The sequence below is a fragment of the Anomaloglossus baeobatrachus genome, chromosome 5, assembly GCF_048569485.1.
Source record: "Anomaloglossus baeobatrachus isolate aAnoBae1 chromosome 5, aAnoBae1.hap1, whole genome shotgun sequence".
NCBI classification, from domain to species: Eukaryota; Metazoa; Chordata; class Amphibia; order Anura; family Aromobatidae; genus Anomaloglossus; species Anomaloglossus baeobatrachus.
Genome location: NC_134357.1, coordinates 491,141,757 through 491,158,117, shown reverse-complemented (window position 1 = coordinate 491,158,117; position 16,361 = coordinate 491,141,757). Strand labels below are relative to the sequence as shown.

Sequence of the window (16,361 nt, the reverse complement as noted above, 5' to 3'; positions counted from 1 at the left end):
TGCACTAGGTATTAGCCTTCCAGCAGCCTAGTCTAAACTTCTGATTTTCCTCGTTTTTGGTCTCCACTGCTTCCTTGGTCCACCCCACTATCTCGAATGGCGTCTAGTCTCTGGACCTGTATATGGTCCTGCCGGGCGGTACACTTGCCTCGACTCCCAACTGGTTCCCGGACTCTCCTAAGTCCGTCACAAGGTGAGCTGTAGGTGCCGGACCATTAGAGGATAACTCCTGATTCTGCAACGGACTCTAGTACAGAGCTCGTCCTTGCTTCATCGACTACTCTGCAGAACTAAAGGGTGCTTTACACGCTGCGACATCGCTAGCGATTGCTAGCGATGTTGTGTGCAAAAGCACCCGCCCCCGTTGTACCTGCAATATGTGTTGATAGCTGCCGTAGCGAACAATATCGCTACGGCAGCGTCACGCACATATACCTGCTTAGTGCCGTCGCTGTAACCGGCGAACCGCCTCCTTTCTAAGGGGGCATTTCATTCGGCGTCTCAGCAACGTCACTAAGTGGCCGCCCAATAGAAGCGGAGGGGTGGAGATGAGAGTGACAAACATCCCGCCCACCTCCTTCCTTCCTCATTGCGGGCGGCGATACGATGGTATCACAGACCAACGATTTTTGCAACTTTTGCAATCGTTTAAGGTCGCACACAGGTGTTACACGCTGCGATGTCGTTAGCGACGCCGGATGTGCGTCACAAACACCATGACCCCGACGATATATCGTTAGCGATGTCGCAGCGTGTAAAGCACCCTTTACTCTCTTCCTGGCCTGTCTCGCTAAGCAACCCTCTGCTCACACTCCTCTCATCCTAGCTCTAGTTCACTCAGCAACCAGAATGTATCTCTAACACTAGACATATTAAAACCTTCTCTTACTCTACCACTTATCCACTAACACCCCTATTTAACATTTCATGATTAACACACTAGACAGTTTATACTATAAAAATACATAATAGTATACAGTAAAATGCAGTAAAACACTTAAAACTGCCGGTCGCTAGAGGGTGTTGACTGCTCAGGCTTTGCTACATCGCCAGCTGAACTCTCCAGCGGCAGCATTTAGACGTTTTACTTTAATAAACTATATATATATATATATATATATATATATATATATATATATATATACTAGCTGTACTACCCGGCTTCGCCCAGGTTAATAACTGTTGTTAACAAAATAGAATGTATTAACATTCCCGGGATAGAATGTATAAATAGAATGTATTGACGCCTTGGATAGTAACTGTCTCTCTGTTTCTCTCCCATTTTCTGTCTGTCTCCCCCTCTGTATATATCCCTCTGTCTCTCTCTCTTTGTCTGTCTCTTTCCCTGTCTGTCTCTGACTGTCTTTGTCTCTTTCTCCGTCTGTCTCAATCTCTTTCCCTGTCTATCTATCTCTGTCACTTTCCCTGTCACTTTCCCTGTCTGTCACTTTCCCTGTCTGTCACTTTCCCTGTCTGTCACTTTCCCTGTCTGTCACTTTCCCTGTCTGTCACTTTCCCTGTCTGTCACTTTCCCTCTCTTTCCCGGTCTCTCTTTCCCTCTGTCTCTTTCCCTTTGTCTGTCTTTGTCTGTCTCTTTCCCTGTGTCTGTCTCTTTGCCTGTGTCTGTCTCTTTGTCTGTGTCTGTTTCTTACCCTGTCTGTGTCTCTCTTTCCCTGGCTGCATTGTGACACGCCAACATTCCATATAAGGGCGTGGCTGCGCATTCTTCTGAAGTTCTGGCTGCACTGTGGCTCCCAACTCCATTCGCTTTAATGGAGGCAGGTTATTTGGCGAATAACTGTAAAGCGCGGGGTTAAAATTTCCCCTCAAAACATAGCCTATGACGCTCTCGGGGTCCAGACGTGTGAGTGTGCAAAATTTTGTGGCTGTAGCTGCGACGGTGCAGATGCCAATCCCGGACATACACATATACATACATACACACACACATTCAGCTTTATATATTTTATATATATATATATATATAGATAGATAGATAGATAGATAGATAGATAGATAGATAGAGATATAGATATATATAATCACACACACACGCGCGCACACACACATCGTAGGAGTGGGGTAATCTGGCCACCTCCTACAGATACATTCTTCTTCTTTTCTTTCTGTCTCGGTCGTTTTGTACTGACAAAACGTGTATAGTTTCTTAGAAGAAAGAGAGCAGTAACGAGCCCTCCTCCTGCGTCAGACGGACATAATCTGGCCAGGATTTCTTCTGTTAATATAATATTTTACTACGTTTCACACCAGATGATTTCTGCCTGGACTCGTTCAGCCTATGACTTGTTTAGCATCACTTGGGGGTAGGGCGGGTTGGCTAGTAACCTCCGGACGTTGCAGTGAGGGTTTACAAGCCCGGAGCGTAGGCTGGAAGTATCTTAATGTATTTGTATTTTGTGCTGTTCACGCCATCGATTCTGCTGTGGATACTGTGTGGGAAGACCAGCGTGAATAATCAAAGGTTGGAGCTGCTCGTTCTGGAGCCCATTGCTACTCATTTCATCTTCCGCAAGCCATGAAAGGTTGTTCATTTTTTTTTTTTGATGCTGTCGACCAACCACAAAAGTCAGCAACGTGCCGCACAAAACAGTGTAGCAGGATGTAATCTATTGCAAGCCCTCTTCAACAGGAAAAGACGTCCCTAAAAAGTCCTTAGCAAAATAAAAAATGGCTGGAAATAGGCAATTTCCCAATCACCAAAACTTCGAAATGCCCATGATAATTTCGGCTTCCACACAAATGTTGGCTGAGATCCTGAGTCTAGATCTGCTCCCTTCGTGAGACAGGATAAGAGGCTGAAGAGGAGCGTGGAACCTGATGGCCAAATACACCACAGGAGAGCACAGGAGCAAAGGCCCATAAGACAGCAAGATCCTGCTCAAAAATGGAAAGTGAGCATAAAAAAATAAATTATAGGTATGTGCACCATGATGATGGTTGGTAAATCCTGCCAGAATTTAACAAACAATCTTCTCTTCCCCTAGCCAGAAGATCAGGCACATATTCATATGCCAAAAAGTGAGAAAGAGCTGGTTCCCACAATCCGGGGAGCTGAGACACCCCAGCGTATCTTCTCCATCTCGAGCTTTCTAACAATCCTTCCTATCGCCAAGATCCTGGGCAATCTAGTCAACCTACTGATGGTCACCTAGGGCCACTGATGATAAATGTTAGCAAAATTTTACATTGGTTGCAAAGGGCAGATCTAGTCACTCGAAGGACTGTGCGCTAGAAACATCTGTAGGGGCTTGACACTCCCAACAGCTGAATTTGTCAAGGGTGAATAATTATTAACCATTACCAATGCTTTCACCGCCAATGGCCAGTAAATGATTGAAAATCCTTGTGGGAAATCCCCTCAAGGCACATTCACCTAACGAATAGTTCGAGCAAAATTTGCGTTCTAAAATTTGTATCCCATACATCTGAATGAGGTTTGTGCAGCCCTATTTACTTAAAAAAAATTGCAGAACAATTTTATCAAAGGAGATGGAAAGAAAAGTACGCTTGAAAAGAACCAGTCAGCAAAAAAAAAAAACCTTTAGCTACAACCATAGTGGTAATCTGCAGGTAAATACAGTTATAATTAGGGGTAGGAGTCTAATTGAAAGTGGGAAAATTAAGCTACACTCATGGTTGAACTTGTTGACACCCTTAAAATTGTTCCAGAAAATTAAGTATTTCTCCCTTAAAATTATTGCAATTACACGTTTTGTTATACACACATTTATTTCCTTTCTGTATATTGGAACAACACAAAAAAAACAGAGGAAAAAAGGCAAATGGGACATAATTAAACACCAAAACCCGAAAATGGTCTGGACAAAATTATTGGCACCCTCAATTTAAGGCTAATGAAAGACGAATGGATCCAGTACCCGCAATAAATAAAAACTTGAATATTATTGCAAAGATTTAAAGCCAAGCTATATAAGCATATTAAGACGCAGTTCAAAACAAAAAAAAAAAGAGTGGAAATGTCAATGCGTTTCAAGTAAAAATGCTCTTAATCATGACATGTTTTCTCACGATTTAGAGCATTTTTGCTTGAAATGCAATGACGTTTCCCCCCTTTTTTTGTGTGCCTTAATATGCTTATATAGCTTGGCTTTTAATCTTTGCAATAAAATTCAAGTTTGGATCCAGCACCTGCAATTAATAAAATCTGCTTTTATTAGCAGTAATTCACCTGGTGGCTGGACCAGGATATCCAAGAATGCATCAACCTTTCCAGTAATCTGTACTACTCCCTTTTCACTCTCAACATAATATTTGGTTGCACACCCTGTGGAATAAATAACTACATCATTTGCTTCCTATGACCATCAACAAGCTTCTTACACCTCTCAACTGGAATTTTGGACTCTTCTTTTGCAAACTACTCCAGGTCTCTCATATTTGAAGGCACCTTCTCCCAGCAGCAATCTTAAGATCTCTCCACAGTGTTTAATGGGATTTAGAGCAGGACTCATTGCTGCCATTTCAGATCTCTCCAGCGCTTTGTTTCCATCAATTTCTTGGGGCTTCTTCAAGATTATTTGGTCATTGTCCTGCTGGAAGCCCCATGACCTAGGATGCAAACCCAGCTTTCTACACCTGACACTATATTGCGTCGCAAAACCCTTTTGGTTTTCTTCAAATTTCATGATGCGTAGCACACAGTAAAGGCTTCCAGTGCCAGAGGCAGCAAAACAACCCCAAAACTTCTTTGAGCCTCCACCATATCTGACTGTAGGTACTGTGTTCTTTTCTTAGTAGGCTTCGTTCTCTTTTCGATAAACAGTAGAATAATGTGCTCTGCCAAAAAAGCTCTATCTTGGTCTCATCTGTTCACAAGATGCCTTGCCAGAAGGATTTTGTGTTTCGTGCATTTTGGCAAACTGCAGTCTAGCTTTTTTGTCTGTGTCAGCACAGTGGGGTCCTCCTGGGTCATTTATTTCATTCAAATGTGGATGCATAGTTTGTGCTGACACTGATGCACCGTGAGCCTGCAGGACAGCTTGAATTCCTTTGGCACTTGATTGGGGCTGCTTATACATCATCAGAACTATCCTACATTGCAACTTTTTATCAATTGTTCTCTGCCATCCACTTCTAGGGAGATTTAGCTACAATGTCAGTTTAGCGCCCTTGAACCCATCAGGGCACTACAAGGTACTGTATCCTGTCAAAGATGCAGGGCCTACCTCCAGGGACCTGGAAGACCAGTGCCGGTAAGAACAAAACACACATTTCCCCAGTTTCCCTCTCCCAATCATGGGTGACTGACTAGTTTGGGACCCAATATATGGCCACCCAGGGGTAGGGTCGATCCAGTCCACTTGAAGACAACCCGGTGGGAGGGGGGAGACAAGAAGGAGAGTCCGTAGTGACAGCTGAAGGAGACTGACGTGTCAGGAGACTGGGTCGTGTAGCAGTGACCTAGGTGGCGTAGGAGAGTCGTTGCCAGAGAGGGTACAACCAGGTACCCCCTGGAATCAGAGCACCAACTGGGCACAGGGCCCTAGGTCAGGCAAATGCTTCAGGCTATCTGACAAATACCTGCACAGTGAGGGGACCTTCACGGACCTCACTGACCCAAAAATCTGGGGGCACCAGCAGTAAAGATAGAGCCAGGAACCGGAACAGAACACCGACCCTACAGGGTTCGCACTGCCCGCCGTACGGATCAGAGACTGCCGACGGACAGTAGGGGACCCCCAGATGCTCCAAGCCACGGGGTTCCACCAACTAGTGAGATGTGCAGGGGAGAGAAGCCACGAGGTCATCAATCCGGCACTGAAACTAAGGGGACCAAAGGTGAATACCAGCCATCCTCCGGGGACCAGTTACCCACTACCAGCTACTGTGAGTAAAGAAAACCAGTTATACAGCGACTCCTTGTGTGGCCTCCCTTACTTTCCGCGCCTAACTCAATCATCCATCCCCCTGGGGCCTGACCCTACTTGTGGAGGGCCCAACATCTAGGCTGCACCCACCATCAGCCCAGAGGCCAGAGACTGTGCAGCGGCGGTTCTATCTCCGTAACCGAAACCCGCAAGTGGCGTCACAACATAAACTTTTATTACAATTACACTTTAAATATCCTTTTTTTAAAGCGCCCCCCCATGGTCACGGAACCGGGCAACGGCCAGTACACACCCATGACACAGCATCCCCGTATATGTACGGCCCGGAACGAAGTACCCCATAGCCCTGGAGCGGGTCATCATGAGTTGTAAACCACTTATGTTGCTCACCATGGATAAAGAAACATCAAGATCTCTTGATATGAACTTGTAACCTTGAGATTGTTGATATTTTTCAACAAGTTTGGTTGTCAAGTTCGCTTCTCCTCTTTCTGTTCTCTATGCTTAGTGTAGCACACACAGATGCACAATGCAAAGATCAGGTCAACTTCTCTGCTTTTTTTTTTTTTTTTTTTGGTTTCAGGTGTGATTTTCATATTGCCTACACATGATGCTTGCCACAGGTGAGTTTGACCAAGCATCTACACAGTGCACTGTAATCATGCCTACTGCTCCATCATAGGGTCAGAGGGTGCAATTACAGCACTCATTGTATAGCGTGCACGGACTGTTCTCAGCCCCTGCACTGGTAACGAGCAACTGCAGGAAGAATATAGCTTAAAGGTGTTTTCTGGGACTTTTTTTCCACCTTATAGGGCTGAGCACGTATTGGCAGGTAGTTGCTAACTCCCTGCCTTCTATGCTCCCTTGCGACGATCTCCCCTGGCTCAGAGCGATCAGGGATCACTCCTGTCAGCGATTCTCCCCCATCCTATGACTTTACATTGACAGAGCAGTTTCTTCTGTTAGGCTCCGCTATATCGTCAGGGCGTGACTTCCACCAGCATGATGTTTGATAGCCAGCTTCATCCTGCTTTAGACTGAGCCAGCTGGCAATCAACATGATGTCGGCAGTGACGTCCTATCAGCAAAGTTGAATAGAAGGAACCGCTCTGTGGATATGACATCAAAGAAAACAGGAGGATCGCTAGCAGGAGCTGTCTGTGTCCGGTGGGAGCCAGGAGAGATCATCGCAGGGCAGCACAGACACACAGTTAGAAACTAACTGCCAATGACTGAAGAATTAGGCCCTGTGCGCACTAGTCGTTTTTACCCGCGGTTTTGCTGCGGAAATTTCTTGAGAAATGCTTGTGATCTTTCTGCAGACATTTCCCAGCAAAACCTATGGGAAAAAAAAATAGCTGTGTGCACACTGCGTTTTTTTCTCAAGAAAATTCTTTCTGAAGATTTTCTTGAAAAAATGTGCATGTCACTTCTTTTCCGCAGGTAGCTGTGGTATTTCACTCCATTCACTGTAATGTAATCGCGAAATACCGGGGGTATACCGCAGGTAGCAAATGATGTGCAATATACCCTCGGTATAGCCGCGATTTACCTGCGGTAATGCTCATCACTGCCTGCAGTTTTGCAGGAAGTGATGTCATTATGCCAGGAAGAGGAAGCAGAGCTGAGTAAACACACGTCACACTCCCTGGACGCCGCACAGAAGCACTTCCATGTGACCTCCAGGTGCCCGTGCAGTCTGTGTCCCGCTCCAGCCCCGCGGCTGCCTGCACAGCAGTGTCAGAGTCTGCCCGCAGTGTCGGCAGCTTGTCTCCCTGCAGTGCGTGCAGCTGCAGGGATGCCGAGCGCTGCTGTCAGGAGGTGAGATGAGATCATTACCTGCTGTGACGATCTCCTGACGTCACCGCTGTCACTGCCGTCTATGCCCGCGGCTCGAGACTGTCACTAGCGGTGACGTCACGGGCTCTCGCGATACTGCTGAGAACGCGGCGGGCATAGAAGGCAGTGACAGCGCTGATGGCAGGACTGCAGGAGATCATCACAGCAGGTAATGATCTCTGCTAACCTCCTGATGGCAGCGCTCGGCATCCCCTGCAGTGACCTGGGCTGACCTATTGATGTTAGCTCAAGTCACTGCATTGCTCTCCCAGCCAATGGGGAACATTCTGTTCTTCATTGACTGTGACAGTGACTATGGTATGGATCGCCATGGGACCCCCTTATTGGATTACGCCGGATCCGGATTTGTTTGTTCTTGTCAATAAATTGGTGAAAGAGGGAATGTAGGGAGTGTTTTTTCAAATAAAACTTTTTTTTGTTGTCTATTTTTCATTTCTTACTGACTGGGTTGGTGATGTCGGGTATCTGATAGACGCGTGACATCACTAACCCCAGGGCCTGATGCCAGGTGACATTACACATCTGGCATCAACCCCATATATTACCCCATTTGCCACCGCACCAGGGCAACGGGATTAGTTGGGGCGAAGCGCCAGGATGGGCACGTCTAATGGATGCGCCACTTCTGGGGCGGCTGCAGCCTGCTATTTTTAGGCTGGGGAGTGTCCAATAACAGTGGACCTCCCTAGTCTGAGAATATCAGACCCCAGCTGTCCGCTTTACCTTGGCTGGTGATACAATTTGGAGGGGACCCCACGTTTTTTGTTTTAAATTATTTATTTAATGTAAAATAACAGCGTTGGGTGCCATCTGTTTTGGATTACCAGCCAAGGTGAATCTGCCAGCTGTGGTCTGCAGGCGTCTGCTTTACCCTAGCTGGCTACAAAAGATGGGGGGACCTCACGTCATTTTTTTTCTTTAATTATTTATTTTTGGGCTAAATACAAGGCTAGGCACCCTTTAGTGCCACATGAAAGTCACTAAAGGGTGCCAGCTTAGAATATGCAGAGGCGTGGGACATTATATAGGTCTTTCTCATCTATCTATCTATTCATCTATCCATCTTTCCCTCTATCCATTATCTGTCTATCTATCGATTATCTATCTATTATCTATTTTATTTATTGCAGTTCAGCATAAAAAAACCGCAGGGATCAACCTGCGGAAAAATCGCGGCAAAAACGCATGCGTTTTTCCCGCGGTTTTGGTGCGTTTTTTTTATAGCAGGTGCGGTAATCTTCAACTCCCAGAAGTTTCTCAAGAAATTTTCTTGAGAAAAATCACTTTTCTAGTGCACACATAGCCTTAAACCGCAACCTGACAGACTCTGCATGGTATTCTGCAGTCTGCCATTTCTAAAGTTCATTTTTCAGTCATTGGTCAGATAAATTGGCCATTTTGGATAACACTTCAACACTGTTGACCACCATCTCCTTCTCTCTATGCTACAGTCAATCGGCCTAAAGGACACTGTGCTCTCCTGGTTCTCTTCCTATCTTTCTGGCTGCTCATTCAGCGTATCATTTGCTGGCTCCACATCATCTCCTCTTCCTCTCACAGTTGGGATCCGTCAAAGTTCAGTTCTTGGCCCTCTTCTTTTCTCCCTTTACAGTGCCCCAATTGGGCAGACCATCAGTAGATCTGGCTTCCAGTACCATCTTTATGCTGATGACACACAACTATACACTTCATCCCGTGACCTCCCCCCCCCCCCCCAGCTGTACTACAGAACACCAGTGACTGTCTGACTGCAGTTTGCAATGTCATATCTGCTCTCTATCTGAAACTTCACCTTTCCAAAACTGAATTAATTCTATTCTCTCCATCTTCTAACCTCCCTAAACCCAACATCTCCCTCTGTGTGTGGCACCATGATAACTCCTAGGCAGCAGGCTCGCTGTCTGGGGGTTATACTTGACACCCATCTCTCCTTCACCTCCTATATACAATCTCTTGCCCACTCCTTTCGCTTGCACCTCAAAAACATCTCTAGAATTCGCCCCTTTCTAACAATGGAATCGACAAAAACCCTCACTGTGGCCCTGATCCATTCCCGCTCCCGCCTCGACTACCATAACTCTCTTTTAATTGGTCTCCCCCTAACTAGACACTCTCTTCTACAGTCCATCCTTAATGCAGCAGCCAGGGTCACCTATCTGGCTAACCGCTACTCGGATGCCTCCTCTCTGTGCCAGTCATTGCACTGGCTGTCCATGTATCACAGGATCCAATTCAAATTGCTTGTTCTCACACACAAAGCTCTCCACGGTGCGGCACCCCCCCCTACATTTCCACCCTCCTCTCTATCACCCTACCCATTCCTTACGCTCTGCAAATGACTGTCGACTAACATCCACATCCAAGACTTCTCCCGAGCTGCACCAATCCTCTGGAACGCTCTACCCCAAGAAGCTAGGACGAATCACAACTTACTCAGCTTCAGACGCTCCCTAAAAACGCATCTTTTTAGGGTGGCTTATCACACTCTCTAGCCAAATTAAATTTCCATAGCCCCTCCACAACTTCTCATAACTTAAAGGGGTTATCCGGCTTCTTTGACTTTTTTTTTATTTCCCTATTGGGCTACATTGGGGCAGGTAAGTAGATAGAGACCACTTACCTGCCCTGCTGTCAGCCCCTCTCCCCCGGCTCAGAGCGGTCATGTGACCGCTCCTGCCGCGATTTTGCTGCTTCCGGTCTTTGCACGTCTACATGGGCAGGGCCATGTTGACATGCAAATGTGGAGCAGCATGTCACCTCCCTGCTGGGTGTCTACAGTGCGAGGAGTCACCGCCCCCTTCCCTGCACCCTCCCACACATTCCCCCGCACCTCCAGTAACCTCCCCCTGCACTGCTGTGGGGGTCCGTGACCTGGGGGCGGGGCCTGGCGGCAGCTGCCGTTGTGTCAGCTCCAGCACCGGGCCCCCTGCCCAGGATCGCACATTCAAATGTACCGGCATCACAGATCACCGATGCCGGTACATTTGAAAGTGCTGATGAGAAGCAGCGCAGCGCTGCTTCTCATCACTGTCCCTCCGGCTGTCTGTGCAATCTGCAGCACAGCGGTGACGTCACTACTGTGCTGAACAGAGCACAGACAGCGCACGAACGTGCAGGAGCGGCGGGGACCGAGGACAGGTGAGTATGTACTCCACATGTGTTCCCTATGGGGATGGGGGGGCTGGCAGAGCCATATGTGTGCGTGTGCAGAGCCATGTGTGTGCGTTTACGGTGCAGAGCCATGTGTGTGCGTGTACGGTGCAGAGCCATGTGTGTGCGTGTACGGTGCAGAGCCATGTGTGTGCGTGTGCGGTGCAGAGTCATGTGTGTGCGTGTACGGTGCAGAGCCATGTGTGTGCGTTTACGGTGCAGAGCCATGTGTGTGCGGTGCAGAGTCATGTGTGTGCGTGTACGGTGCAGAGCCATGTGTGTGCGTTTACGGTGCAGAGCCATGTGTGTGCGTGTACGGTGCAGAGCCATGTGTGTGCGTGTACGGTGCAGAGCCATGTGTGTGCGTGTACGGTGCAGAGCCATATGTGTGCGGTACAGAGCCATATGTGTGCGTGTGCAGAGCCATGTGTGTGCGTTTACGGTGCAGAGCCATGTGTGTGCGTGTACGGTGCAGAGCCATGTGTGTGCGTGTACGGTGCAGAGCCATGTGTGTGCGTGTGCGGTGCAGAGTCATGTGTGTGCGTGTACGGTGCAGAGCCATGTGTGCGTTTACGGTGCAGAGCCATGTGTGTGCGTTTACGGTGCAGAGCCATGTGTGTGCGTGTGCGGTGCAGAGCCATGTGTGTGCGTGTACGGTGCAGAGCCATGTGTGTGCGTGTATGGTGCAGAGCCATGTGTGTGCGTGTACGGTGCAGAGTCCGATGTGGGGCTGTTATTTGCAATGCTGTAGTGATACCAGGTCAGGTGCTGGGGAAGAATATACTGACAGGGAATGTGTGCAGGGGGCGGGCAGAGGGTGCGGCTGGACACTGGGGTGGGGCTGGACACTGAGGCTGGGCGGTGACAGCTGTGACTGGGAGGTTTTGCACAGGAAGTGGTCAGTTTGCTAGAGCTGAATGTAAACAAGAAGCTGCAGAGAATAAAGGTATAATTCAAGAGGAACAAAAGTTAGAAAACAAAAAATAACAATTTGGTGTGATTTATATGACAATACAGCACAGATAAACTCAAACATTTTTGTTAAGCTAATGTCGGACAACCCCTTTAACTCCACGTCAAACTCCACTGAACCAAAATTCATCTCAAGGTTCTGGCTGACTGGTTAAGGCATCCCTTATCTATCCCCCATTTCCTTGAGATGGCTGGATTGTCATTGTAAATAAGCACTTGCACCTTGTCCCCCCCATCTCATTGTAGATTGTAAGCTCTCACGAGCAGGATTGTCTCTTTTTTTCCATACTCTAATTATTGTATTTTCTATAACTGTTATTTATTTGTATATGAACCTCCTGAATTGTAAAGCGCTGCGGAATATGTTGTCGCTATAGAAATAAAGATTTATTATTATAATAATAATAACAGAAAACCCTACAGAGGCCTGGTGAACTTCTCTAATGGAGAACATCCGATAAGGCAATAGACAATCCCATTCCCAGCCATTATCGCCACGACCTTTCTGAGCATGGCCTTCAAGGGTTTTTTTTAACTTCTCTGAGATAATCTGTCTGTGGATGGTACATCGATGTCTTCAGTTGGGTAATCTGGAGGACTCTACACAACTTTCTCAATACTTAAGACATAAATGTAGATCCTTGGTCCTTCAGGATCTCTTTTGGCAAGCACGTCTGGGAAATGATATGCACCAGCTCTCTGGCTATTCTCCTAGCTGAGGAGTTTCTTAGTGGTACCGTGTCGCGTAGTCTAGAAACAAAAGGATATATTGAGGCCCTCTCACGGACTTAACGAGGGGTCCCACTAGATTCATGGTAATGTGGACAAATGGGATCTCTATGATGGGAAGCGGCAATAAGAGACTTCAGAAGTGAACGATCGGGTCAATTAGCTAAAAGGTGGGACAGGACCTGCTATAGTTCAGAATTGCTTAATGACACCCGGGCCAGTAGAACCTTTGCAGGAGACATTCTTATGTTTTGTCTACGCCCAGATGCCCCACCCTAGACATGAGTGAGGCATGTCTAACACGTTAATAACAATTGCTCAACCACTTCACCTCTTTGCTTAGTGACCCGATATAATAATTCCCCACTGACAGCAAAATATGGGTACCTGGTGTTGGCCCCCGACTCTGTTTGACAGTTACATTGTCAAATGCCTGTTTTAAGAGTTAGCCCCCTAAGTTAGTGGGTTTTAAAGTTCCTCCTGGACACCCCTACTCTGAGATGTTTATCTTAGGAGATGCAGTCTCCTCCTCATCGCCCACCAGTACACAAGAAACCCATCCTATTCAGACTGCAACAAGGTTCCCTGAAAGGTGACGTGGCTCTTACCTGAGTAACCAGGCACCCCAACCTTCTCCCACAAATCCCAGAATAAGGCAAAGTTCCACCCTGTTATAACCGGGTCCTCTACAAGGCTGACTTCACAGGACTTGCTACCACAGTTTGTTTCCATGAGCTCTCTGACCACAAGGTAGTCCTTAGTGTTCCCAGGATATAGCGGACGTCCAAAAACTTTTCCAGAGTCAATTGATGGAGTGTGGCCCTCAGTAGGGTCACCAAACTGCCCGAGAGCTCACATAGCAGGCAAGATAAACATAGTATGAGCAGCGCCTACCCATCCTGCATCCATTGGATCGGTGTTCATGGGACAACAGGCTGCTATGTGACCTGGGCCACCGATAACAAATTCTGGTATTAGTTAACCCATTTACAACCAAGGAAATACCGGTACGTCCTAGGTCATGTCGGGGTACAGCTGCTGTGAGCCAGCGGTGATCCCTGCACATGTCTGCTGATTTGAACAGCAGACATGTGAGGCATGCAATCCACCCACGCCTGCTTGCCACTTAGATTGCGCTGTCAAACTGTGACAGCGTGATTTAAATGGCCGATGGGGAGATTGCGCCATTCTCTACCACCATCAGCATCCCAGTGGCGCGATCATGGGGAGCCGATGGTAGCAATGGGTCATGTGATGATTCCTGTCGCTATCATGACTTATTTCCTGTGCGAGCCAACAGAGCGTTGACTCACAGGAACGCTGCATTTCTACTGATCAGAGCTGTGCAGCTCTGATCAGCAGAAATGAACAAGTGATCAGACTGTGCAGTGATAAAGTTCCCTAGGGGGACTAGTAAAATAAATTAAAAAAAAAAGTTTTTAAAATATGAAAAAATAAAAAAAAATAAAGTTCAAATCACCTCCCATTCGTCCTATTGAAAATGAAACCGTTAAAAAAATATATATACATATTTGGTATCGCCTCGTTCAGAAATGCCCGATCTATCAAAATATAGCGAGAAAAAAATCCAAACTCCAAAATAAAGTTTTTTGGTCTCCGCAAAAATTGTTAAAATGCAAAAACAGGCGATCAAAACATTGCATCTGCATAAAAATGATATCATTACCAACATCAGCTCAAGACGCAAAAAGTAAGTCATCATTGAGCCCTAGATCCCGAAAAATGAGAATGCTACGGGTCTCAGAAAATGGCGCAAAAAGCGCAATTCTTTTATTCTGATTTTTTTTATAACCACTCAGATAAAAATAAAAGTATACATGTTTGGTATCTACGAATTCGGACCGACCTCTATTGATTAAAATATACTTTGTGGGAAAACCCCTTGACGGTCCGTGGTACATACACACAGTACTAATCATAATGTTCTCAATTATTTGTTTTGGTTTTGTTCATTCAAGCCTTTTTGTTTTCTCCACAGAATTATACACAGTACATCCCGCTCTCTATATACGACCTGCAGACCTGGATGGGGAGCCCTTCCATATTTGTATATGACTGCTCCAATGCCGGACTCATCGTAAAGTCCTTCAAGCAATTTGCTCTGCAGAGAGAACAGGAATTGGAGGTAAGAATAAAAGCGATCCTGACTGTACACCCAGATATGCCGCCCTCCCCGTCCTCCGTCCTCGCCACCAGCTCCTGCATTACTACTTGTTATAGTTCACAGCTGGTGTCTCCAGCGAGTTCTAATATCCGCGCTTTTATACAGACCTCTCGCTCTTCCATTGAGAATTTTCCTAGCAGATGTTGTACACAAGCAATTTAACTCTATATTGTTCTGTAAATCTTATCGGGACACCACAAATTCTGCACCGCACCACCAGTGGGAATATTACAGTTCAGGTAATCATCCATGTGGGCTTCAAGCTGGCACATATAATAACGAGGAACGTGTCTGGGCACCGGTCTGGAGCCAAAATCCATACTCTAATATACTTTAGTATGTGATAGATCAGGTGTAAAGTATAAATTTACTTTGAATGGAGACATCTGAGACACTTTTTGAGTTTCTTATTCTGTTTCAGATTTTACTGATTTTCTGTTAGCTCTCAGGATTAAAGACTGAGATACAGTGGAACCTTGGTTAACGAGAACAATCCGTTCTGGGAGAATGCTTGTTAACCAAGTTACTCGTTCAGCAAAGCAAGATTCCCCATAGGAAATCATTGCAATGCGGACAATTCGTTCCACAACTTGTCAAATGTCCCATCCTGGTCCCCTATTGTATCATTCCACACATGCACAAACACACACAAACACATACAAACACACACAAACTCACACAAACACACACACACATATTATTCTCACCTTACCTTCCGTTCCATCGCCGGTCTCCTGGGACTTGCTGTTCGCTAGTACGGGCTGTGTATCGGGTAACCATGACGACGAGGGAGGAACCTCCGCACTCAGAGCGCTGACGTCAAAGGCAGGAGCCGCTTGACTCTGATTGGTCAGCGCGCTGCCTTTGAGTAGCGGTGACAGCGGAAGTTCCTGCCTCGTCGCGCTGCCTGCCCATACACATCCTGGAGCGGCGAACTACAGGACCCAGGAGGCCGGTGATGGAACGGAAGGTACACATATTATGCTCACCTTACCTTCCGTTCTATCGCCAGCCTCCTGGGTCCTGTAGTTCACCGCGAGGATTCCTCCCTTGTCGCGATGCACTGGTGAACTACAAGAACCATGAGGCCGGCGATGGAACGGAAGGTAAAGTGAGCATAATACTGTATGTGTGTGCGTGCGTGTTTGTTTGTGTGTGTTGCGTGTTTGTTTGTGTGTGTTTATGCGGACTGCAAGAGCGGGTAAGAGCGCGGTGGATGTACGGAACCGGAAGTGTGCGCGGTGAGTATTTTGCTCATACAGCAAAGCTTTCTCATAAACAGAGTTACAAATTTACAGAAAGCTTTGCTTGTTAAGCGAAATTCTCGTTAACTGGGTTACTCGTTAACCGAGGTTCCACTGTATTTTTGTTTTGGTGCAATCTGGAGACACTCATGTTTTTGGATCATCAGTGATTTGTCCTGCTGCCCTCTCTAGGTATAACATTTACATACACCACGGTCAATCCGGCTCAGCTGTATGTGAATGTTATACCTAGAGAGGGCAGCAGAACAAATCACTGATGATCCAAAAACATGAGTGTCTCCAGATTGCACCAAAACAAAGATATCTCAGTCTTTTAGGCTATGTGCG

The 16,361-nt window shown here is 46.6% G+C and overlaps 1 protein-coding gene across 1 annotated transcript in view; it reads left to right on the top strand.

Annotated features, from left to right (window-relative positions):
* Nucleotides 1-16,361, top strand: part of RPTOR (regulatory associated protein of MTOR complex 1) — a 364,764-nt gene that overhangs the window by 281,743 nt on the left and 66,660 nt on the right. Inside the window, exon 5 of the mRNA XM_075351789.1 lies at nucleotides 14,584-14,730. Coding sequence (XP_075207904.1) covers nucleotides 14,584-14,730 — 147 coding nt within the window. The remainder of the gene's footprint in view (nucleotides 1-14,583; nucleotides 14,731-16,361) is intronic.